General features: G+C 37.5%; 1 protein-coding gene across 1 annotated transcript in view; it reads right to left on the bottom strand.

The window, feature by feature from the left end:
* Positions 1-1,781: 1,781 nt before the first annotated feature.
* FAM91A1 (family with sequence similarity 91 member A1) overlaps positions 1,782-25,598 on the bottom strand; it is a 48,119-nt gene continuing 24,302 nt past the window's right edge. The window contains exons 16-24 of the mRNA XM_054498419.2: positions 19,393-19,541; positions 17,978-18,112; positions 17,745-17,858; positions 11,871-11,943; positions 10,986-11,135; positions 8,845-8,949; positions 8,205-8,328; positions 6,875-6,944; positions 1,782-4,714 (exon numbers count right to left, since the gene is read on the bottom strand). Coding sequence (XP_054354394.1) covers positions 4,529-4,714; positions 6,875-6,944; positions 8,205-8,328; positions 8,845-8,949; positions 10,986-11,135; positions 11,871-11,943; positions 17,745-17,858; positions 17,978-18,112; positions 19,393-19,541 — 1,106 coding nt within the window. The 3' untranslated portion in view covers positions 1,782-4,528. The remainder of the gene's footprint in view (positions 4,715-6,874; positions 6,945-8,204; positions 8,329-8,844; positions 8,950-10,985; positions 11,136-11,870; positions 11,944-17,744; positions 17,859-17,977; positions 18,113-19,392; positions 19,542-25,598) is intronic.

The following is a 25,598-nucleotide window of genomic DNA, read 5'->3' as shown; positions in this document are numbered from 1 at the left end:
AGAAACAATCAGTGATAAAACTATGAGGGGTTTGTAACCCAAACCACAGGACACGAAGACAGAAAGCAGATACTTGGAACTGGAAGATGGCTTTGCAGAGCAGAGGAAGAGGAGTTTAGCAGAAAATAGAGTTCATTATTAAGAGCATTTAATCCCCTAAATCCCACCTCTTTCCCCATCCAGCTAGGATACTAAGGGAAAGCTGAATCAGAGAGGCTGAAATGGAGTGAGGCACAGGACTGGAAAGAGAATAATGACATGCAGGCTTGGGTACAGACTGCGGAGACTTCACTTCCCTCCCCAGATCCCAGAATTTCTTAGCTGTACTTAGAATGCCTAGAAAAGGAAGCTGAAGGCTCCCTCCTTGATGTCTCCCTTAACCTAGGAACAGCACAAATATCCCACATTGTACCATTATTACTGACATGTAACACTGCCTGGACCCATAGAACACCTGCAGATCCTAACAGCTGGGAGCACCAGAAACTAGAAAATATTGTAACCATCCATTAAATGGATGTTATAATTTAAAAAGAACATAGTTAATAGTTATAGCTTAAATGTTTTCACTTCTGAAATGTATCTAAATATCTATATGTAAACGTAACACAATCATTTGTTCATTCTCCTATTTTATATTTTAAATTTTTTATTGATTTTTTAGAGCTGACGTCTCGCTATGTTGCCCAGGCTGGCCTCAAACTCCTGGGCACAAAGGAGTTCTATCTTCAGCCTCCTGAGTAGCTGGGACTACAGGTGTATGCCATCATACCTGGTCTCATTCTCCTTTCTATTGACTTTTGGGTTGTTTCCAATGTTTTGCTACAATTACACACAATGCTGCTACTTGCCTCTTAAGACTTTCTTAGGATTAGAACTGCTGGACCTCAGGATATGCAAATGCTCAACTTTACAAGATTGTGCCAAACTGTTTTCTACAGAGCTTGAACCAACTTATAACTCACCAGCAATAACAATTTTTAGCTTCCTCAGCTCTGGGAGTCTCACACATGTGTATATCTGCGGTTCTTAGAGCTATCTTACAGTATATGCTTTGAATCAGTGACCAGCATATGGTGCTGCCTCTCCAGGTATTCTCCATAGCCAGAATACACAGGCCCAGCAATAGAAATGGGAGTACCTTACAGTGGAAAAACCTAGTAAACACCATCTTACCCAATAAAGAAACATCACCAGTGATACATATCGACAACATGTACCCTATGATACGTCGTACTGGTGGGAAGGGCACATCACCTTTGTAGTACCCTTTCTGATAAAACGTAGCCTCAGTCTAATCATGAGGAAACATCAGACAAACCCACATTGAAGGATGTCTTACAAAATAACTGACCGGTACTCTTTCTAGTGTCAAGGTCATGAAAGACCGAGAAACTTATATATTGGAGGAGACTAATGAGACACTGATGACTAAATACATGCGATGTGGTATCCTGGACTGAATCTTGACAACAAAAAGACATTAGTGGGAAAACTGGTAAAAGCCTAATCAAGTATGCAGTTTAGAAAATACTAGTACCAGTGTTAACTTCTGAGTTTTCACAGACCTGCCATAGTTTATGGAAGGTGTCCACATTAGGGGAAGCTCAGTGAAGGGTACAGGAACATCTGACTATCTTTGCCAGTTTCTGTAAATCTGAAATTACTACAAAATAATTAAGTTTTTCGTGGGTTTTTTTTTTTTTAAGTACAGGAAAGCCACAGCACCAAACCATGGTTGTATTTAAAATTAAGACAGAACTTTCAGAAAATTAAACACATTTTCATAGTAACTTGATCAATACCACAGTTTATTTGTAAACATGTTATATGTGTCAATAATCAAATTGACAACACTTTATAGATTTCATTGTATAATATTAACATCCTAACAGAAAACGATCCACTGTACTCAGTTACAGTTTGGTATTTTAAAATCCTTAAATACAAATTGTATTTGAAACACTGAACACAAAAAAGAAACATGAACGGCAGAGAAAACTGAAAACATCAAGAAACCAATATTCCGCTCCCCCCCAAAAAATATAAAATCATCTGATTACATAATTTAAAAAAGAAAGGAAATCAGATGATATTTTTTAACAATATAAAGTTGCATTTCTTCAAGTCCATTTTAGAGGTGAAATTGTACCAATATTAAATTCTATGTCTTTTTTGATATTTGTTCTTTTTTTCCTCTTGGTTTCTAAAGAATGTTTGCCAGGGTTTAAATTACATTAAGGAAGCGGGGAAAGAAAGGAAGGAACGTAGTAAAAAGCCAAATGAAATTAACTATTTGCAAAATAATTGGACATAAATTTTTCATGAATCTTCTTTGGCAAATAACAAAGTCTGCATTTTAAATTTACCTTCTTGTTGAAATGGATCAATACTTGTAAGATTTAAGAGATTACATGAGTTAATGTATAAGTAAAACAAAGCCAAATTCACAAAGCAAGGCGCAAACATCAGCTTTTCACATTTTGCTAAAAGCTCTAAAAATGCACTCTCCCTCCTTAAGAGTACCAGAGGTCTTCAGCTCGGAATCAGATGATTACCCCTGCCTCATTCAACATGAGAAACCAGAGTGGACCCCATGGTTTTTCAGTACTTTCCCTAAAATTCATGATCACTATGAGGTTCTATTTCTTCCTCCTTTATCTCTCAAAGGAAATATAGCAGCAAATCATCCCATATTTTAAGCTTTAAATTCACCAACAACTTGGGTTCACTGCCAACAACTACAAATGTTCAATTCTTTATTAGTGTACATGTCACTGCAGTTGGTTTAGATGGTTAATATAAGAATAAATAAAATAACTATAGTTCAAACACAGGAAATTAAAATGAGATTAAAGAGCCCTGATCAAAAAAAAAAAAATACTTAAACAACTTTCAGCTGAAAAACTGTAAAAGTTACATACATACATACCTAATGGCACTAGGAATGTACAATATCAATTATTGGAAAAATAAGTGAGTGACTCAGAGTTGTAAGAAATTATTTAATATTAGTATTTTTTCTTTTATAGACAAACATAACACACACATGGTTTCTACCTTCTATAAGACAAAGTAGAAAACTAACCGTTACTGCATTTACCTCAAACACAGCACTGACAGTGCCACAGATAACATGGTCCAAAATATTCAATTCTATAGATAGGCCATGGTATTGAATGCATGGTTAACTTTTAGGAAAGGCATATATTTCCTGAAGTATGTATGTTAAATACACAAATATCTATAAATAACAAAAAGTTATCAGCAAAAACGTTTAGGTTATAACATTCCCAAACTTCCTAACATTTTAAGTGTTTTAGATATATGTTGTCTGACCAGTTCGTTTGGTTACAGTTTTAAACTAGCAAACCATTACCCTATAAGAAGAGCTAAACTAAACTAAAACACTGCACAAACTTCCCAAGGAAGGTAACTTGAAAAGTCTAAAAAGTGATTCCAATTATTCTAATTAACATTTGAGATGCTAAAAGAATCAATGACTCAAAAAACACTTTGAAATAATTCCATTTCTCTTTATCATTTTCTAAAAAAGTATTCACATAAATTTAAGATCCAGATTGCTTAAGAGTATGTCTTCAAAAGCAGGTTTATCACTAAAGCATTCTGATCCAAAGACATAGTCTTAATGCTTCTAATATGTAATTCTAACCTAAAATCACAATCCTTGGTTTGAAAACATCAAAGCTAAGAAACAAAAAAATAAATCAGGGTGAAAATGTGCAGCAGCTATAGCTATGAGTGGAAAATAAATTCTATTTTTTTCCATAAAGACTCTATGAAAATATAAAGCCCAAAGTCAGTGACAACAGAAGTCCACATATAAATGGTGTTTAAAAATAGAAAGTTTTCTAAAGCTTCTCATGAGATGTCAGTGAATAGTCATAATCTTGAGTTAAGACCTTATAAATCAAGGTTAAGTTATACACAACTATGCTGATTTACATACCTTCTACAATGTCCAACTGACATACATAATTTACAGACACCCATAGGAATTCATAATGCCCTATCATATCATCTCTCAATACTGGATGTTTATTGTTTTATAGTTTTACTACTTTAAGTACCAAGAAGCCTTTTCAGAGGAAGAGTTCCATCTCTTCCCTTGATCCCCCAAAGTATAGGTAACAAAATATAAAATTAAACAAGATTTATGTTTGATAAACTAACATATAAAATTACCATTGCGATTTTCATAGTGACTGCTTATAAACATAACAGTCATCATAAAGCCTATAAAGTATATACTTAGTTTTATAAAAGAAATGCAGATTGTCTCAAGGTAAAAAATACAGTGCTGGCTGCTAAAAAGCACTTTGTTGCAATAAGATGTGCAATAATGAGCAAAACTTCAGAAAACATGAATATGTTCTCCAAACTTTTAATATTAGTTAAGCAAGAATTGCACTGAAGCAGCAGGATGCTTTTTAGTGGCTGACACTATAAAGCTAACGTTAAGAAAGAAAAAAGGCAGAAAGTGTGAGCAACAAATGGTGTAACCAAATTATTGCAAATGGAGATTAGCAATAAGAAGTGAGGAAGGTGACCGTCCACTCCATTCTGATAAGACACCATCTTTAAATATTAAGTTTTTTGCAGGAAGTGGAACACCCATGTCAGCATACGATGACTGTGAAAGCAAACTTGAAAAACTGGGCTCTGTGTGAATATCCAATGTTGAAGCACCTTCCTAAAAGATCAAGAAACAAGAGAAATGATATTCAATACTTTACCAAATCCACTTAATATAACTAATGAGAAAGAGAGACCTTGATTACCTGAGAAGTGTTTATGGATTGCAAAGCAGTACAGGAGATGCAAAGATCTACACTGTGAGCCCAAAGCAATCAATGACAGGTATTAATATGTGCAAAAATGACCAACAACGTTAAACTGTAGTAAGTCCTTTTAAATAGAAATAAGAGGCTATGAGACTGTGAGAAAAGCAAAAGTTCATTTTTAGAAGACCTAACCTAACCCCAAAGTATTACCTAACAGAAGAAAAATCTCTAAAAAAAAAAAAAACTTACAAAGGCCAGGTGCAGTGGCTTGTGCGCCTGTAATCCCAGCACTTTGGGAGGCTGAGGCGGGTGAATCACTTGAGATCAGGAGTTCAAGACCAGCCTGGCCAACATGGTGAAACCTCTTCCTACTAAAAATACAAAAAAATTAGCTGGGCCTGGTGGCACATGCCTGTGATACCAGTTACTCGAGAGGCTGAGGCAGGAGAATGGCTTGAACCCAGGAGGCAAAGGTTGCAGTTAGCCGAGATCGTGCCACTGCACTCCAGCCTGGGCGACACAGCCAGACTCCATCTTGGGGAAAAAATAAAACAAACAAACAAAAAAACCTTACAAAACACTAAGCACCAGAATAATCCATCTACTCCACGCTTCTCAGATTCATATATTTCACACAGACCTCTCCCCAGGACTCCAGGCTCAAACATCCACCTATCTGACACTTCGTTTCAGATGCTTCCCCATGCACTCTACACTCAGCATGCCCATCATTGAACTCTCAAATTTTCCCTCACCTCTTCCTCCCCAGTCTTCTCTATTTCACACATCCAGCTAATCAAGAAACATAAGAATCATTCATGATCCGTCCCCTCCCTTCCCTCCACAGCCCTAATCTTTTCCTCACATTTAATTCATCATCAAGTTTTATCAACCTATCTCCAAAATATACCACGAATTAGTTTATGAATTCACTATGGCCAAGGCCTTCACTGCCACAACAGACCGCCCAGTATTGACAGAATTTTGAAATTTTTCCATTTATTACATCCTTATAAAATTTCCATTTTTGCCTATTTTTATAAAATAGTCCATCAGAAATAACATCTCTCCCATTTAAAAGTCTTTAATCATTTCTCTTTGCACTCAGCGTAAAATACTAGTTCTCTAACACATGCCAGAAGGCCCTGCACACCATGCTCCGGCCCTCTTCTTCAACCTCACCTCTTGCTTCTACCCCTCTTTCATGAGGTTTCTGCCACACTGGGCTTCATTTGTTTCTTTGTTCACTGGACATTTCCCAGACACAGGAAGTAGAGACCTAAGCTCTGCCGGAATATTCTCTTCCAACTTTTTGGCTTCAGCTTACATATTATCCTGCACCTATTGAAATTAGGTCTACCTGCAGATTTCATCATAGTTGGCTCCTTCAAAGTACTTATTAAAATCTTTTAGAACTTATATATCTTAATATTTATCTGATTATTGTCTCCCACAACATTCTCTAAGTTGCATTAGTATCTTACACATCACTGTTTCCACAGCACTCAGCAAAGAATCTGGCATAGGTCAGGGTCAAGCATTTACCAACTGAATGAATGAAGTAAAACTCCAAAATATTGATTTCATAACGTTGAATTAGATATTCTGAACAGAAATACTCTATTTTAAAAGTTTACCTATAAATCAAGTCTAGAATATTCTTTCTTTCCTTGGGGATGGGGGAAAGACAAAAAGTCCACAGCACTGGCCTTCACTGCCACAACAGACAGCCTACCCCGGCAGTGGAGAATTGCTTTAGTTATTGGGAAGTGCACTATAACCAAAAACTGACACCTAGCACGGCTCACAGCCCATAAAAGACACTTAACACATTTCTGTTGAATAAAGCACTGGCACAGAGCAAAGAGATCAAGCTTTGGTCTCCGAAGACCTGGCCAGTGAAATGTGCAAGTCCATTAACTTCTTGAATCTCAATGTCTTCATTTGTACAATAAAATTAATGTTTATTTCCTATCTTGCTGCTGTGGTGACTCAAAAGCAAACATAGAAGTGTTACGCATACTTCAAGTTCTGTACAAGTACCATTTCCACTTTTTGGTTTTTGTTACCTGGAATGAGTGAACAAAGTTAAGGACTTGCAGAGAGAGTTTTCTACTGGAATGTAAGAGGTTTTGAAGGCTGGAAAAAAAAGGCGAGAAACAGTTTAAAACAAACATAAAGGCAAGAAGGAGTTTCTCATAAGAGTTTAATTTTAGCAATTTAAATGCATCTATATATCCTGGCCAATCACAAAACATCTTAAAAAACAACTTCAATGTTTCTCATCAATGAAATTTTTGCTTGTTTTAATAATAGGGAGTAGTCAGTCATGCACTAAAAGTCCATTTTGAAATAAAAAACACTAAAATCAAAGGTATTGTTTTAAAAAAATTCAACTATTAGTAAACATAAATGTTAAATGAAAGAAAACTTTTCACATGAAGATTTAGGCACTCTGAGGAATGACAATTATGACACAACCTTTAAACAACCAAAGTAATTGCAAAAGACAACCTGATAACAGATTAAACACACACCAACCTACCTAAATATTTTTCAAATATGTAAGTCAGTAAAAATTATAGTGGTAATCTTTGAAGTTCTATAGTATTTCCATTTTTTACTCATGTATATTATTTTGTTTTTAGATAATAGATGTTGAAATTGTCAACTGAGTACTCTTCATTTTCTGATAAAAGCTACATTACACCATTTAAATGAATTATTGTCCAACTTCATTTTCTGAAATAAGAAGATCTTGACTTGCGGATTTCACCTCTCCAAGCCACCTATCATGACAATTAGATTCAATTATATTCTTTCCTGCTAACCCAGTTTGTCTCAGAACCTTTACAACGTTGCCTCTTAGCAGCTACTCACAATGGATCAGAGCTGATATATAAGATAAAACCTACATGTCATCTTTAAGGAGTAATACATATTCATTTTAGAAAATGTAGAAAGTGAAGAAAATTTTGCAAAGTCACCATAATTCCACCACAAAAACCAATCACTATTAACAGAATATAACATGAGTGTGTGTATGTTAGGAGTGAGAGAAATGCAGAGAAATTTTCTGTAGACATATATTTTTTAAAACCTAGGTTCACACTCCATATCAGCATGCCCATTTCGGCACACCCTCACCTCACCTAGATTACTAAATAAATATAATCAAAACATGTGCCCAAAATGTTTGCCTGTGACTAATTCCTGATCTAGTCAAATTTAATTTTGAAAAATACAGCAAAACCCTTAAACTAGCAATCTCTATTCAATCAACAAATATATACAGAACAATTACTGTGCTCACGTGTGGAATAAAAGTAAGATATAGTAACTATTCGCTAACAGCTTAAAAATCGATATGAAAATATGACAGTGAATATAAACCCTCACCTCTCTTTTCTGCAAAGGCCATGTGTAGCAATTTTCCTACAAACTTTCCGGTTTAATTCAGAACTGAACAGTGGAATTCCAAAGCAGAGCTCGAGAGGAAACCAATCTGCTTCTGTTGTGGCACCTAAGAAAGGATACATAAACTTATTTTTTTATCATATATATCTACTTATATATATATTATATCTGACAAGGGTTTCTTAACCTGAGGTTCATAGATTCCTCCTGCCCCACTGATATCCACCAGTGGGCTTGGCAGGGGAGGAAGAAATTGAAGGGGGCCAGTTAATCTCTAAACAGGATAGGCATTTTTGGGGTATAAACATGTGTCTGAGAAGGTACATAGCTTTCATCCAATGTTCAAAGTAGTCATTTGCCCAAAAAAGAGTATTGCAAGACATCTGTAAGATGAGAGAATGAATCAAAACATTTACCACAGAAATAAGGTTATTAATAAGTTATTTTCAAGTCATAATTTTATAATACTTGAATTATTTTTCTAAGTACGTAAAAAGGCTTCCTAGAAAACTCTTATTTAAGTCTTATGAATAATAAGACAAATGGCATGCAAATGCCTTAACATAAAAGTTAAACCTCAGAAATTAGTCTAATAAAATTGGAAAAAGTTTTAGCTCCATACCAGAGGTTTGCTTTGTTGCTGAATCTACAGTTGCTTCCTCAATGACCATTTCAAATGATTCTGTACTCCCATTTGCATCTGAGCCAGAAGCCAAATCAGGTTCTCCTTATAATTAAAGGGCATACACAATATTAGGATTCTAGCAGTTAGCAGAAGCTGCCAATAAATCAGTCCTAACATGGAAAAGACTTCAGACAATAGTAATGATGACAGAAAGAAAATGCATAATCCTTGGCTTAAAGAAGTGGTTTTAAACAGGGGAGCAATTTTGATCCCCAAGGGACATGAATGAAGACAGGGATGCTATTCATATCTATGAATGCTAAACGTCTGACCATACACAGGACAATCCTCCACAAAAAAGAATTATCCAGCTCAAACTGCACATAGTGCTGAGGTTGAGAAACCCTGACCTAAAGAAACCAAAATTCAAAAAGGAGGACCCAAGTTACTGAAGCCATTTGCACCCCTGTGGAAATATATAGTCTGATTATGTTATTACTCTTCAAAGTTCTTTTCTGACTCATTATCTTTCAGCACAGAAGATCCTCCAAGATCCCTTAGACCTTATCTACTTCTCTACTCTCATCTTCTACTACTGTCCAACAAATCCTTTCTTTTGGCCATAATGAACTACTGTTTTCTAATTCCCCTCTGCTTGAAAGGCTGCCACCCTCCAAAAACACATTATCTTTTGTCTACCTAACTCTTCAATTTTCAAAACTCAAACTTCACCTTCTCTAAGAGGCCTTCTCTGTGCTGTGCTGGCGCTTTACGCAGACCCCATCATAGTCAATAACATCACACTGTATACTGACTCACTCGTCTCCTCTCTAGGGTTTTCATCCTTGGAACAACATTGTCTTTTTTGTTTCTTTTTTTTTTTTTGTAGAGACAGGGTCTTGCTCTATTGCCCGGACTGGTCTCAAACTGCTAGCCTCAAGCAATACTCCTGCTTTAGCCTCCCAGAGGACTAGAATTACAGGCGTGAGCCTGTACCTGGCCATGCCTGGCCTGGTCTTATTAAATTGCTCCAGCACCTAAGCAGGTATTCCATAAATATTTGTGGAATGAATGACATAAAAAAGGAGAGCTGTAGTAGACATGCTTTGAAATGACTGCTTAAGTCATAGACCTCTTCTCTAGAAAATGCTCCTGCAATATTTGGCAGTCAACTATTTGGCCAAAGACAAATGAGATAGGAGTAAGTACCTATCTCAACGGGAGCCAATCCAATCTACTGGATGGCAAGTAATCAATCACATTTTCTCAGAATTTCAAACTAAGAGGTTCATGGAATACTGTCAATCAATGGGAGATAATGAAAGATCTCCCAGAGTCAATGGACAAGAACTGGCACCATGGCAACCCAAACCACATATATGCCAATATTATGCCAGAGCAGAAACAACTAGTAAGCATGAGAAGGTGACTTGAAAATGGATTTTCAAATTAAAAAAAAAAAAAAGTAAGTGATATCTAAGGAAAATTAGCTATTGTTAATATGTAGGACAGATTGGAGATAGAAAGGAGAGGCCAGAAAGGCTAAGCAGGGAATGGTTGCAACAGCACATGTTTAAGGTTTAAAGTTCAAGACCCAGACAAGAAGAGCAGTCACAGAGAATTTAAAATGAAGAGAAAGGGAAAGAAATGGACACGAGAGACTTATCTAAAGCCTAATTCACAGAACTTGGAAACTAACTGAACATAGTGGAAAAAGGAAAGAATGAGACAAAGGTTAAGATTTTAGACCTAGATAATTAAGACAATGGTACCTTTTGACAGAAAAAGTTGAAAGGGAAAACCTATTAAGTCAATTTTGGAAACATTTGTATAAAGAGACTTGAGTTTTGAAACCATCACCCTATAAAGCTAACCTAATAAAGCCTAATAAACACAGATATGACAGCAGAGTGCCCAAAAGTCCCAAACCATTCTGTACCCCAATCCTACTTTCTTCATTTGAACAACTGACATTTGTCCAAATGATGTTCCAAAATATTCCCCTGTGCTTCAGCGAAAGAATATTGAGTATTCAATAATTCAGCATCCCCACAAAGGTCTGCTGCTTTTCATATATTAACACTGTGTCAAACTCAAAACCAATTATCTTAATCCAAAGACTCCAACTATTGGCTAACCTCTCTCATCAGAAGCATCACTGAGTTTTCTATTTGCAAGTTGGCTGGAAGCATTCAACATGGTGACATATCCACAGAGATGCTGTAAGTCCACTCTGTTCCTTAGTATCTGCAATGCTTTATGAACACCCATATTGACACGAGTGAACTCTACAAACAGAATGGACATCACATTAATGAACAGTTTCTAATAACACAACGCCAACAGCTTAAACATACTTTATTAAACAACTCTTAGAACTACTTTTATACTTTAATACATCATAATTGATTCCAATAAAGAAATATATAAAGTTATTCTTACTGAAACTAAAGCTAACAATGTACTTGAAATCACATGCCTAAATTATTTATATCTTAACTCAAGTTCTCATAAATATGTGAACTTATAAAAGAGAAAAATGGTCTATATTCAAATATAAAGAAATCTCTTTTTTATAATTCACACAATAATCCCCCAAGGCAAAGGATCTACTAAGCAGTTTTTGAGATTTTATAAATTTTAAGATCCTGTTGTCACTATCTGCATCTCCAGGTAAACAATTATTTTTTTCCTTAGACTTTATGAAGTATTAGACAGTTCCATGAATGATAAAAAAGGAGAAACAGAGAAAAGTCTTCCATCTAGGCAGATATCTATTTATTCTCTTTATTCCAAGACAGACTAGTAGTCTTTCAAAAATCCTAAATGGGTCTTATTCTAACAGTTCTTTGTGGATGGCAAAGCACATGACAAAAAACTACCTTTTGCCAATACTCTAGTAGCAAAGAACCTAGAACTCAAAAATTTTAAGAATTCATTTCCTGCCATGTTTTCCACCAAACTGTTGACATGAGTAATAATTAAAAAAAAAACAAAGTCAATAGATACAATTCAAAGGGTACCTCCTTGTAGTTCTGTTTCATCAAATGGAAATGGGACATGGACAGTTTCTCCTAACCCATGCAGACCATGCCCCTAAACATAAACAAAAGTTAAAAGGTATACAAGAAACCTTCATTTCCAATCACTGATATTCAAAAGTAAATAAGATTGTGTCATATAATGGTATATTCCATATTACTATCTCATCAAAATTCTTTCAACAATTTTCTATTTTTCTACAGCAAGCAGTGACAATCTTATGTGTATAATAATCTATAAGGCAATGTTTCTCAAATTGAATGTATAGGCCAATGCAAAAAAAGGAGGCTAATTTAACAGGTAAATCAGGTGTTAGCCAAGTGAAGAGTGAATGAGGCCAAGTTTATTCACACAAAGGTTAGCTAGAGTTCTGAGAGAGAAAAGTGGCGGAAGAATCCCCATAATCACATAGCATACCACAGGCTAAGAATGCAAAACTCAAAAACCTGCCCTGAAGTAAAGTATATTCAGAATTACTTGCTACAATATTATAATTACATATAATTGGAAACAACCAAAATGTCCACCAACAGGGGACTGGTTAACTAAATTAGGAGACATATCTTCAATGGAGGTGCATAAATAAAAAAAGCTATGACCTGCAATGGAAAGATCTCCAATTGCTAAATGGAAAAGGTAAGGGGCACATCTGTGTGCAGGTACTTGCAACGCATAAAGACACTCTGGAAGGATACAGGAGAAATGAACAGATGAAATTATCTGATTTGGAGGAGAGATGGGGAGTGGAAACTTGGTAGACAGGGTTAGCAGGGGAGTGATACTTTTCTCTCTATACCTTTTTTTTTTTTTTTTTAAGACAGAGTCTTGCTCTGTTACCCAGGCTGGAGTGCAATGACACAATTTTGGCTCACTGCAACCTCCACCTCCTAGGTTCAAGCAATTCTCCTGCCTCAGCCTCCTGAGTAGCTGAGATTACAGGCGCCCGCCACCACACCCGGCTAATTATTTTTTCGTATTTTTAGTAGAGACTGGGTTTCTCCATGTTGGCCAGGCTGATCTCAAACTCCTGACCTCAGGTGATCCACCTGCCTCAGCCTCCCAAAGTACTGGGATTACAGGTGTGAGCCACCGCGCCCGGGCTCTACACCTTTTAATAACGTTTTATTTTTGAATCATGTGAATGTAATATTAGTTCAAAAATTAAATTTAAAAAATCTGAGTCTACCCACTTCACTCTCATGTCACAAATGATAATTCAGTTTCATCTATCACATTCAATTAATATTGTTCATTTGAGTTTTGTTTTAAAGCTTTGCTTATATTTAATTCCAAAATTTGATTTAAATTTGTAGTTGTCTAATAACAAGAAGCATGAAGAATTTAACTTTATGTCTACATGTATTTAGAACTGTTATAATAGAAATTTAATACTGAGGATCTCCAAATTTTTCCCTTTAAGAGAGACCCATACATTATTCAAATTCAAGAAACCCTGATATATTCAAAGGAAAGCATACTCTTTTCGTTGTTTCATATAACTATTTAAATATATTTCTGAGAGCTCTCTTTTATTCCCTAAACCAGATGGCTGCAATAAATTATGGTTTTAACCAAAAATCTTAACTTGTAACACGTTTAAATTCCAATAAGGTAAATTTATTTCCATCAAATTTAATTAAAAAGACATTTTTCTTTAGCAAAAGCAAAACTCCTTAACAAACACTCTAAAAACAGTACTGTTGGCCTGGTGCGGTGGCTCAGACCTGTAACCAGCACTTTTGGAGGTCAAGGCAGGCAGATCACTTGAGCCCAGAAGTTCGAGACCAGCCTGGGCAACATGGTGAAACCCTGTCTCTACAAAAAATTAGCCAGGCATGGTGGCGTGAGCTTGTAGTCCCAGCTACTCCAGAGGCTAAGGCAGGAGGATCTCTTAACCCTGGGGGAAGTTGAGGCTGCAGTGAGCTGTGATCATGCCACGGACTTCAGCCTGGGTGACAGAGTGAGACCGTGTCTCAAAAAAATAAATAAATAAAAACAGGTACTGTCTGCTGATTTGTTTTTCTATCCATATTTTGCACTAGCCCCCACCCAAAAAAAAAAAAAAAAAAAAAAAACCTAACTTAGCTTGACCTACAGAGTACCACCTACAGAAAAGACCTTGCCAACCACCTCTCTCATTTTACTTTATTCAAAAAAGATTTGTTACTATAAATTAAGACAGGGTTTCACTATGTTATCCAAGTTGGTCTCCAACTTCTGGGCTCAAGCAATTCACCTCAGCCTTCCAAAGTGCTGGAATTACAGGCGTGAACCACTGCACCCAGCCACCCTTCATTTTAAACGTAAGGAAAACTGAAGCTCATGGAATCACCCATTGTTCCTTCACTCTACTTCTACTGCCACTACCAACACAATAACGTTTTCTGAGATCTTCCTATGTGCTAAACACAGTGCTCAAGTCATTCTTTTCAAAAACCTTAAAAAGATGGGAACTTTATCTCCAGTTTATAGGGAAAGACACTAAAGTTCAAAAAGGTATTTAACTTGTCTAAGATTACTAGTAAATGATGGAACCAAGATCTGAGTTTAGGCAGTCTGACTTAAGTCCCTGTCTAGCCCATTCTATGATACCATCTCCCACGACCACCCCATACTACATATTTTCCCTGGTTAATTTCATCCTCTCATGGTTTCAACTACCATCTACCAGCTGATGCTGACACTTAATCACTCTTGTCTAACCTCTCATTTGAATTTCAGAATATTTCCAATTACCACAGGCACCACAGAACACAACACATCATCTGCCCCATAAATGTGCTCTTCCTCCTGTGTTCCCTAGAGTAGTGGTATCACCACCCCCCGTGATATCACTTCCTCCCGTGTTCCCTAGAGTAGTGGTATCACTACCTCCCGTGATGTCACTTCCTCCTGTGTTCCCTAGAGTAGTGGTATCACTACCTCCCGTGATATCACTTCCTCCTGTGTTCCCTAGAGTAGTGGTATCACTACCTCCCGTGATATCACTTCCTCCTGTGTTCCCTAGAGTAGTGGTATCACTACCTCCCGTGATATCACTTCCTCCTGTGTTCCCTAGAGTAGTGGTATCACCACCTCCTGTGATGTCACTTCCTCCTGTGTTCCCTAGAGTAGTGGTATCACCACCTCCTGTGATGTCACTTCCTCCTGTGTTCCCTAGAGTAGTGGTATCACCACCTCCTGTGATGTCACTTCCTTCTGTGTTTCCTAGAGTAGTGGTATCACCACCTCCTGTGATGTCACTTCCTTCTGTGTTCCCTAGAGTAGTGGTATCACCACCTCCTGTGATATCACTTCCTCCTACATTCCCTATAGTAGTGGTATCACCACCCTTCTACCTTCGCAAGCCAAATACCCCAGAATCTTTCTTCCCTCTTCCCATCTCTCTCAGATATCTGATCAATTCTATTAATTGTATATTTGTAGTAGCTCTTAAATCCATTTTTCCTTTCAATTCTTATTACCACGTCCTTGATCCAGGCTATCTTTATCTCTTATCTCAACTACTACACACAGTCCTAATTGGTCTTCTTGCTTCAGGTGTCTCCCCATTCTCTCCCATTCTAAATATCATCCCAAGGTTGATTCCTGAAACACATTTGACCATGTTAATCCCTGTTACCCCCATGTAATTGCTACCATCAATCTACAGGTCAACTTCTCAGCTCCATGGCAGGACACTCAAGGCAGGCGGCACTGCAGGGCCCACCTACTTCTCCAGACTTGCCTCTGACCGCGACCCCCTCACACTCCAACTCACCCCTCAAAAACACCGAACAGCTTATTGGCCCTGGCACGTTATGTCACTTCATATTCTTATTTATTTACTCCACAAACACTAACTGGACAACTACTATGAACCAAGCACTGTGCTGGGCACTAGAAAAATAGAAGCAAAGAAAAAAGAAAAAAAAAAAAAATTCTTGCCCAGAGATTTAATCACGCTGACCCCTACTACCTCGCTTCTTTTAAATCATCCTTTTGTATTCAGCCTGGGTCTCACTTTCACTAAGGAACCTCCCCTAAGCCCTTCTCCTTGCCCCAAGGCTGGACTGGATAGTTCTTTTTAAGTCTTCCACTATATGTAATTCTATTCAATAAACTGAAACAGAGTGCTTATGCAGCTTTTCCCACCATCCTTAAATTCCTTGAAGATGGGGGGCCCTGTCTTATTTGCATATTCATATTAATTAGCGCAAAATATGCACATTCAATTGTTAGATGAACTGACGAAATCTTTACAGAGAACCTCTTATGTGCCAGAAAGCGTGCTACACATTTGACACATACATTTTCATTTCATTCTCTCAATTCTATGAGCATAAACTGCCTACCTTACCACTAGCAGCCATTATTATGAGTATTTGTTATTATACAATAGATATTGCCATCTCCATTTTATAGGTGGGAAATAAAGTACAAGGTTTATCACAAAAATGTCACACAGCCCAATAAGCACATGCAAAGAAGCTCAACATTATTAGTCTTTGGGAAAATGTAAATCAAAACTATAATGAGATACCATTCCACACCCCCTAGGGTGGTTATCATCAAAAAGCCACATAATATCAAGTACCCGTGAGAATGTAAAATGACGCAGCCACTTTGCAAGAAAGTCTGGCAGTTCCTTAAATGCTTAAACACGGAATTACCATATGACCCAGTAATTCCATCCCTATACATATACAGCCAAGAGAAATAAAAACATATGTCCACAGAAAAACTTGCACACATATGTTCATGACAGCATTCTTCATAATGGCCAAAAGGTGAAAACAACCCATATATCCATCAACTGATGGAGGAATAAACAAAATGTGGCATATCCATACAATGGAACATTATTTGGCCTCAAAAAGGAATGAAGTATTGATACTATGACAACACGATGAACCTTGAAAACATTATGTTAAATGAAGGAAGCCAGTCACAAAAGACCACATATTATATATTATTCCATGCACATAAATGCCCAGATTGGGCAAATCTATAGAGACAACAAGTAGATTAGTGTTGCTTAAGACGAGGGGGAAGGAGACAAGTAGTGGGGAGAAAACAGAAGAGTGATCACTAAAGGATACAGGGTTTCTTTTTAAGGTAATGAAATGTTTTAAAATTGAGTGTGGTGATGGCTGTACATATCTGTGAACACACTAAAACCCACTTAACTGCACAATTTAAATTGGTGAATTGGTGAATTGTACAGGATGTGAATTATATACTCAATACAGTAGTCCCCTTTTATGTGAGGTTTTGCTTTCCATGGTTTTAGTTATTATCTGTGGTCAACCAAGGTCTGAAAATAGGTGAGTATAGTATAACAAGATATTTTGAGAGAGATCACATTCATATAACTTGTATTACAGTATGCTATTTTCTTATTAGTAATTGTTGTTAATCTCTAGTAAGAGATGTCTAATTTATAAATGAAACTTTATCACAGGTGTGTGTGTGTATATATATATATATATATATGAAAACACGTGCTATATATAGGGTTGGGTACTATTAGTGGTTTCAGGCATCCCCTGGGGGTCTTGGAACATATTTCCCACAGATGGGGAAACTACTGTAAAGCTATTATTTAAAAAAAAATTTTTAAAAATCGTGGTCACGCAGCAAGCAGGTGAGGCTGCCAGGCAAACCTGGGTCTAACTTCAAAGTTCATGTTATTTCTACCACTCCCACACTGCCAGACGGCCAGGACTAAAATCCACATCTCTGATTTTTTACGTTTCAACTTTATAAATTTCAAATGACTGACATTTTATTGCAACTCAATATAGAAAGCTAGAAAAATTATCAACTTTATAATAAAAAGTCAAAATTGACTATTTCAAATAAGATAAATGTACCTGAATTAAAACTGCAGAATGTGTTAAAGCATCATTCAACATCGTGAGCACATTTGAGGTAGGAACTACTCCAGGATCATGACCCCAAGATGTTATTAGCAATCGATCATAATTCTATTGAAAAGAAATTAACAGGTAAAATGGCATTCAGAAATAAGGAAAATATTCAGAAGTTATCTAGCATACTGCTCACACACACACACACACAAACCATCCAAACCTCACACACATACCTGAAATATATCTGGCAGTTTCCGAAGTCTTGTACCTTTGGACAATAAAAGGGATGGTGGTCCTTGTCCAGTGATATGATAAATGTACAGTTTAAACCACACAGAGCTGACTTCTGGGATAGCTGGTCCAATATGCTACAATCATAAAACAGTTAAGATAAAGTTAAAATAAAGTGTTACATAAGTGACCGAGAACAGTCTTACAAACAGCAAATCCCTTCACATAAATGTTAACCGCAATTATCCTCAAGAAAATAATTTTAAATGTTTCATTAAAATAGTTTCAATTTTATACTGGAATTAAGAAATTATGTCTTGTCACTGCAATTAAGAGAATGCACTCTGGAGAAGACTGCCTAGTTTGGAATCTTGGTTTTACCCATCCAGCCATATCACCTCAGGAAGGTTACTTAAGCTGTCTGTGCCTCATTTTGCTCAATCTATAAAATAGCAATAAAGAATCTACCTCAAGAGGATGTTGTAAGGTTGTTCAAAAAGCTTAAAACAGTTCTTGGAATATAATAAGCTCGATATTAAAGTATTGACTATTATTATCATCAATCACATACAATTTACACAAGAGGAATCACCCACCCTTCCATCCATTTTATCATTTATTCGGTAGCATGGATTCCTACCATGTCTGGAGGTTGTGTTAAAGAATAGGAGAGGTTGGAGGGCTGTGCACAAAGAATTATTTTAAAAAGGTTAGTTAGATGCAAATCTCTTGTTGAATACTAAGGACAAAATTGGTGTGAAGACAGGATCCTCACTGAGGCAGCTAGAACACAGGCAAATTAACTGTGTACAAGAATCCCTTCCTTTCTGCTACATCATTAAACCCTGCATTGTCTAGGAAACCAGGTAAGATGCAGCACTGAAGAACAGCAACATAATCCCCACTCTGAAAATGGCACAGGCCACAACTTCCTTGTTAAGTATACAAATGAATGCAACTGATATATATATATTTTTTAAGTAAAAGTCCAGAAGGAATTTTCACATATAAATTATACAGTTAACCAGAGTTCTACCTTTCAAGCGCCATCTTTTCTTTTCAGCTTATTCAGAATCGCAGCCCCCCTTCAAAGACATTTAATTTTTCCTAATTAAATTTATCTTATCCCTCAAAATGATGCCAGCTTCCTTTCTGGAGCATCCTAAAACATTCTCTTTAAAATATTCTGTACATGAATAAATTTTAATCTAATGTGTCACAAGTCACTAGGTGATACTTATATAAAATATACCAATTACACTCCACAAATTGAACATATCATCTTACAAAGGCATAAAATACAAAATTGCTTTCTATGATTCAGTGATTTTAATAGTTGGTATCTGCGGATAGAGAAGAAAACAAAACTGACGGGACTGATGACACTACCAAGTGGATCTTCCAAGTAGGTCTTTACCTGAGGGGTGCAGCTGCTGACAGGCCGGATTTCATTGGTGAGGGGAGCCATGGAAACAAGCAGCGTGTAATTTTTGTTTAGAACTCTGCTGCAAGTTGCAGGGTCCAAACCAAGAAGGCTTTCACAGCGTAAGAGATCCAGAGGAAAACCTGAGTTATGATCAAGCACACACAGAGAATAAAAGACTGACAGTGTGAAACAAAAATGTTGAAGATGCAATACTGATAACTGACTTAAGATTTTAAATTTTCTTTTTAAGGTAGAGTAACTCTATTAAGAAGTACCAAATTTCCTAGGAGACCACCAAGACACTTTAAGATGCAAAGCTAAAATGTTTTATTCTTTGGTCTAGACAGATAATCGTCTACTTCAGGTTACTTTTTACTGCAACAAGATGTACTTGTTTTACCGTACTTCCTCTCTCCATCCGGAGCCACTCTACAACAGTGGCATACCGTTGACCCTTGAACAGACGAGTTACAGATGCTGACAACTTGCACAGTCAAAAATCTGTATATAACTTCAGACTTCCCAATGACTTAACTACTAATAGCCTACTGCTGACTGGAAGCCTTACCAATAACACGAATAGTTGATTAATACATATTTTATATGTTATATGTACTATATGCTATATTCTTACAATAAAGCTAGAAAAAAAAGAAAATCATACGGAAGAAAAAATATATTAAGTGGAAGTGGATCATCATAAAGGTCTTTTTCCTCATCTTCACAGTAAACAAGCTGAAGAGGAGGAGGAAGAGGAAGGGCTGGGCTTGTTGTCTCCAAGGTGACAGAGGTGGAAGAGGTGGAAGGGGAGGCAGGAGAGGCAGGCATGACGGGTGTAACTTTATGGAAACACACTGTAAGTTCCATCTAACTTTCTTGTTTCTTAATGTATCTAAAAATGTCTCTATACAGTACCAATCCTTCTTCCGCCATCTGCTTTAGCTGCAGTGTCTGCATCATAGAAGAATGCACATAAGTCAAAAGCAGTCTTGAATAATCAGAATCCTGCCAGATGGTCTAATGTCAATTTATTTTCCGGCACTGCTTTTTCTATGTCTTCCTCATTGTCTGGCACTCATTTGGAAGCACCCATCTCCATCAAGGTGTCTATCTATTAGCTCTTGGATTTCTTCAAGACCCATCTTTTTTTTTTTTTTTTTTGAGATGGAGTCTCACTCTGTCACCAGGCTGCAGTGCAGTGGCGCCATCTTGGCTCACTGCAACCTCTGCCTCCCAGGTTCAAGTGATTCTCCTGCCTCAGCCTCCCAAGCAGCTGGGACTACAGGCGCGCGCCACCACACCCAGGTAATTTTTGTATTTTTAGTAGAGACAGGTTTCACCATGTTGGCCAGGATGGTCTCGATCTCCTGCCCTCATTATCTGCCCACCTCAGCCTCCCAAAGTGTTGGGATTACAGGCATGAGTCACCGTGCCCAGCCAAGACCCATATCTCAAAATGCTTCAGGCCGGGCACAGTGGCTCATGCCTGTAATCCCAGCACTCTGGGAGGCCGAGGTAGGCGGATCACGAGGTCAGGAGATCGAGACCATCCTGGTCAACACGGTAAAACCCCGTCTCTACTAAAATACAAAAAATTAGCCGGGCATGGTAGCACGTACCCATAGTCCCAGCTACTCGGGAGGCTGAGGCAGGGGAATCGGTTGACCCGGGAGGCGGAGGTCACAGTGAGCCAAGATTGTGTCACTGCACTCCAGCCTGGCAACAGAGCAAGACTCTATCTCAAAAAAAAAAAAAAAAAAGCCCTTCACTCCCCACCTTTTAGCCATATCCAAAATCTCTTTCATTATTTTCTAGATTAGCTCTGTTGTAAATCCTGTGAAGTCAGGTACAACATCTAAACAGTTTTCTCCAGCAGAAGTTTATTATTTTAGGCTTGATGGCCTTCACAGCTTTTTCTAAACAATGATGGCATCTTCAGTGGTGTAATTCTTCCAGACTTTCATGAGGTTGTATTAGAGTTCTCTTCCACAGCGCAGACAATCCTTTCTATAGACTACTGTGTGTAAAAAGCCTTAAAGGTCATTATAACCCCCTGATTTAGAGGCTGAATCAGAGACACTGTGTTTGAGGGCAAGTAGATCACTTCAGTGCCTTCAGTGTTCAACACATGTGGGTTCTGCGTGGGTTAACCAGGACCACTGTCCAGTACCAAAAGAACTTTAAAAGGCAGTCCCTTATTGGCAAGGTACTTCCTGACTTCAGGGACAAAACATCAAAGGAACCAGTCCAGAAAAAGGGTTCTTGTTGCCCAGGCCCTTCTGCTATATAGCCAAAAGACTGGCAGCTGGCATTTATCTTTTCCCTTCAAGGCTCAGCAGCTTTATAGATAAGCGCAGTCCTGACCAGAAACCTGACTACATTTGCACAAAACAGTAGTAAGCCTGTCCCTTCCTGCCTTAAATCCTGGTGCTCATTTCTCTTCCTTACTAATAAATGGCATTTTTTTCCAGAATAGGACACTTTTGCATGCATTAAAGACCTCTTCAGGCAGATATCCTTTCTCCTCAATGATTTTCTTAATGGTATCTGTATTACTCCATTCTTGCATTGCTATAAAGAAATACCTCCAACTGCATAATTTATGAAGAAAACAGGTTTAATTGGCTCATGGTTCTGCAGGCTGTACAGGAAGCAGAGTGGCCTCTGCTTCTGAGGAGGCCTTAGGAAGCTCACAATCATGGCAGAAGGTGAAAGGGAAGCAGGCACATCTTAACATGGCCGGAGCAGGAGGAAGAGGGAGATGGGGAAGATGTACACACTTTTAAACAACCAGATCTCATGAGAACTCACTATCGTGATGACAGCTTTAAGGGCGGGTGGGGGGGGGTAGTGTTAAACCATAAGAAACTTCCCCCATGATCCAACAACCTCCCTCCAACACTGGAGATTACAATTAGACATGAGATTTATGTGGGGACACAGATCAAAACATACTAGCATCTGGGAACTCATCTGCTGCCTCTCGGTCAACAGAAACTGCTTCTCCTGCTATCTTAACATTTTTTAAGACAAACCTCTTAAAATTATTAAACCATCCTTTGCTAGCATTAAATTCACCAGCTTAAGAGAATATTAATTATCTTTCATTTGCTTTGTCATGACTTTGCTTTTTCTCAAATCATATTAGAGTCTATAGGTATGCCTTTCTTATAGCAATCCTGCACCCACATAAAAGCTGCATTTTCAATATGAGAAAAAAAAAGTATTTTGCAAAAAGTGCAATGTTTTCATGCCTGTTGGCATAGATGTAAAAACAGTTTCATAAGTTGCCTTCTCTTATTTAACAAGCGTCTTTTACACTGGATTTACCTATCTTGAAATGATGGGCAACTGCAGCTGCAGATCTCAATCTGCAGTACATACCAGGCAATTCAACTTTTTCTTGTAATGTTACTTTTCTCCGCTTCTTGGGAGAATTTCCAGCGTCACTAATGGCTCTCTGTATGGCTCCCCTAGTGTTATCTGAGGTTTATGGTACTGCACTAAATCAAGGAAAACTATGAGAGAACCACGAGAGATCACTTTTAACTGCAATAGGCAATTTAACGTAAAGACAAATTGCTCACTCAGAGATGACCAGCGTCACAGGGCATTTTAAGCAGGTACTCAAGTAGATACAACACTTGAGCTCACCACAATAGCAACAAGAGATACCTACAAAATTATTACAGTAGTACCATATGTACTACAGGTAATTGTATGCAGTTACAGCTTAATACTATATCTTTCCATTTATTTACATTTCTCTCAACTGCAATGTCGCTGTGTGATCTGTAAATGTATGCATTAAGTTTTGATATGTTGGAATGTTTTATAATGGATCTGTATATATTTTATGGTAATAAATGATAAAATAGACTAGTATCTACATATATTTTATGCATACATGACATATGTAACTTTTCCTTAACTTCTTTGACATTTCTAGGCTATGAGGTTTGTCTGCAAGTTTTTTCAAGTTGTCACAAATTTCCAAAAAATGTTCCAAAATGTTTACTCATAAAAATCAGCCCATAACTGGACCTGTGCAATTCATAGCCACGTTGCTCACTTGTCAACTGTATTACGAAAGCCTAAGTGCCAGGAGAAGCTATGTGCTTCTCTCCTCCAGTTTCTGATCTCTACAAAGAGAATCATAGCCAAGTCCTCATTTTAGTATAGGGGCAAGAGCTCCTCATTTGGAAATGTGTACCCTAGATTTCTGGTCCATAGAGCATGAACTCACTCAACATACAACAGATTTTAAGCATTCTTATTCTTAATCCTTTTGAAAAATACCAAATCCTATTGCTCTCTGAAAGGAGATATTTAACATTAAAAGAAACTTCAGAAGATCAAGGTAGCTATATCCTCCTTCAAGCAAGAATACATCTAAAAATATAGATATATACATATAATGGCCTCCTGAAAATGCCTAGAAGCAATGAGCACAACTAACACCAGTATCTTGGTCTCTAATAGCAATCCCCAGTAAAAGAAATTAGGCTCCTAGGACAAATGGCTGATTCCAGGACTGAGGCAGAATAAATACACAGTAAGATGCTATTGCTTGGCCAGAAAGTAACCAAATAAACCAAAGCATGCTGGATGATTCAAAACTTAAAAAAAAAAAAAAAAAAAAAAAAAAAGAATTGCTTAGGTGAGAAACCTGGAGGCATGTCATAAGGAGAAAGGAGACAGGAGCAAGCTTAAAGGAAATCCTCATGGCAAAATCTGAGAAAACTGGGGCACAAAAATAATTGAGAGACCATAACGACTAATCACAGACTACTGAAAAGATAAGAATTCATAAATTCATACAGAGAATACGAGAGAATGCCTGGTCACAACGGTTAAATATGGCAGAACTGCTAAAGTGGGAGAGAAATTACCAATTTCCAACCATCAAAGTACAGAATGGTTCAGGCAAGAACCACCAATGGATTCTAAATCTAGGAGGAAACACGGATGAGGAGTGGGATATCTGCATGGTCTCAAAGTATCTCCCCACCGACTGCTTATCAGTTGTGAGACAAAAAAAATAGTTGACTATACAGTGGAAAAATCAGAAAATGCATTAACTGGGTGATCAAAATTAACATCACCAATGAAGGGTAGATGGAAAGCATGGGGTGTGAGGAAGTGGGATGACAGGGTGAGGTATAGGATAGCAGATCACAGAATGTTTAACCATAAGGTCAGCATATTTTCTGGGAGGGGTCCTAAAGGAAGGGCTACATCCTGGCTTAGGTTGAGGGTGAGTCAAAGTTCATGGGGCTGGAAGAAGGAGAGAAGCTTAAACAAGCTTTGGCTAACAAGCATTTTGTTCTGATTGATAATTCAGAACAGAACAGGCAGTTCAGCCCACTGCTTATGAGGCAAAGAAAGGGAATTTGGAGGATCTGTTTCTGACCTTGTCATAGGTGAACAGAAAGGAGTGGGGAATTCACCTGTGAATCTTATCTAAGTCATACGGGGAAAAAGTGGGTCCTTGCACTAAGCCCCTTCCCAAAACACAAAAGGGTGAAGGGATGTCTTAACCTTCAGGCAAAATTCAATGTCAAGTATAGATAATACTTAATGTATACTACAACAGGGAAAGTAGGAAGTCTAAAGACTTCATGGTGGTTAGAACACGTTTCTAATAGCTTGACAACTGTGATTGCTTTCCTACAAATGTGGTTTAATTTCTAAACATTTCCACAGTACTAGAATGCCAAATTATAAACAGTGGTTTTTATGTCTGACTTACACTAATCACAGTTAAACAATGTCCTTTTAAAGACAAAGATACCTGGGGGAAAAAATCATGCTTATAAAATGAGAAGAAAACAGACCATGCATCGCTTTTATTTATAAGCAGTGCGCCGTGCTATTTAAAACCAAGGGATTAAGGACTCTTAGAACTAAGAAACTAGTTCCATGTATAACAGAGTTTGCTTGTATAATATCACAACGCTTTTCCTTTATAGTAGATAACAAGTACTACATGATATACTCAAAGTATAAATTATTAGTGACATAAAAAGAAAATTCTTTTTCCTCAAACAAGATGCTTAAAACACCAATACTAGAGGATTTCTTTTTTTTCTTCTGAGACAGAGTCTCAGTCTGTCACCCAGGCTGGAGTGCAGTGGTGTCATCTCAGCTCACTGCAACCTCAGCCTCCCAGGTTCAAGCAATTCTCCTGCCTCAGC

This window comes from Pongo pygmaeus, chromosome 7 (genome assembly GCF_028885625.2).
Source record: "Pongo pygmaeus isolate AG05252 chromosome 7, NHGRI_mPonPyg2-v2.0_pri, whole genome shotgun sequence".
Taxonomy (NCBI): Eukaryota; Metazoa; Chordata; class Mammalia; order Primates; family Hominidae; genus Pongo; species Pongo pygmaeus.
This window is presented reverse-complemented; position numbering and strand designations above follow the sequence as displayed.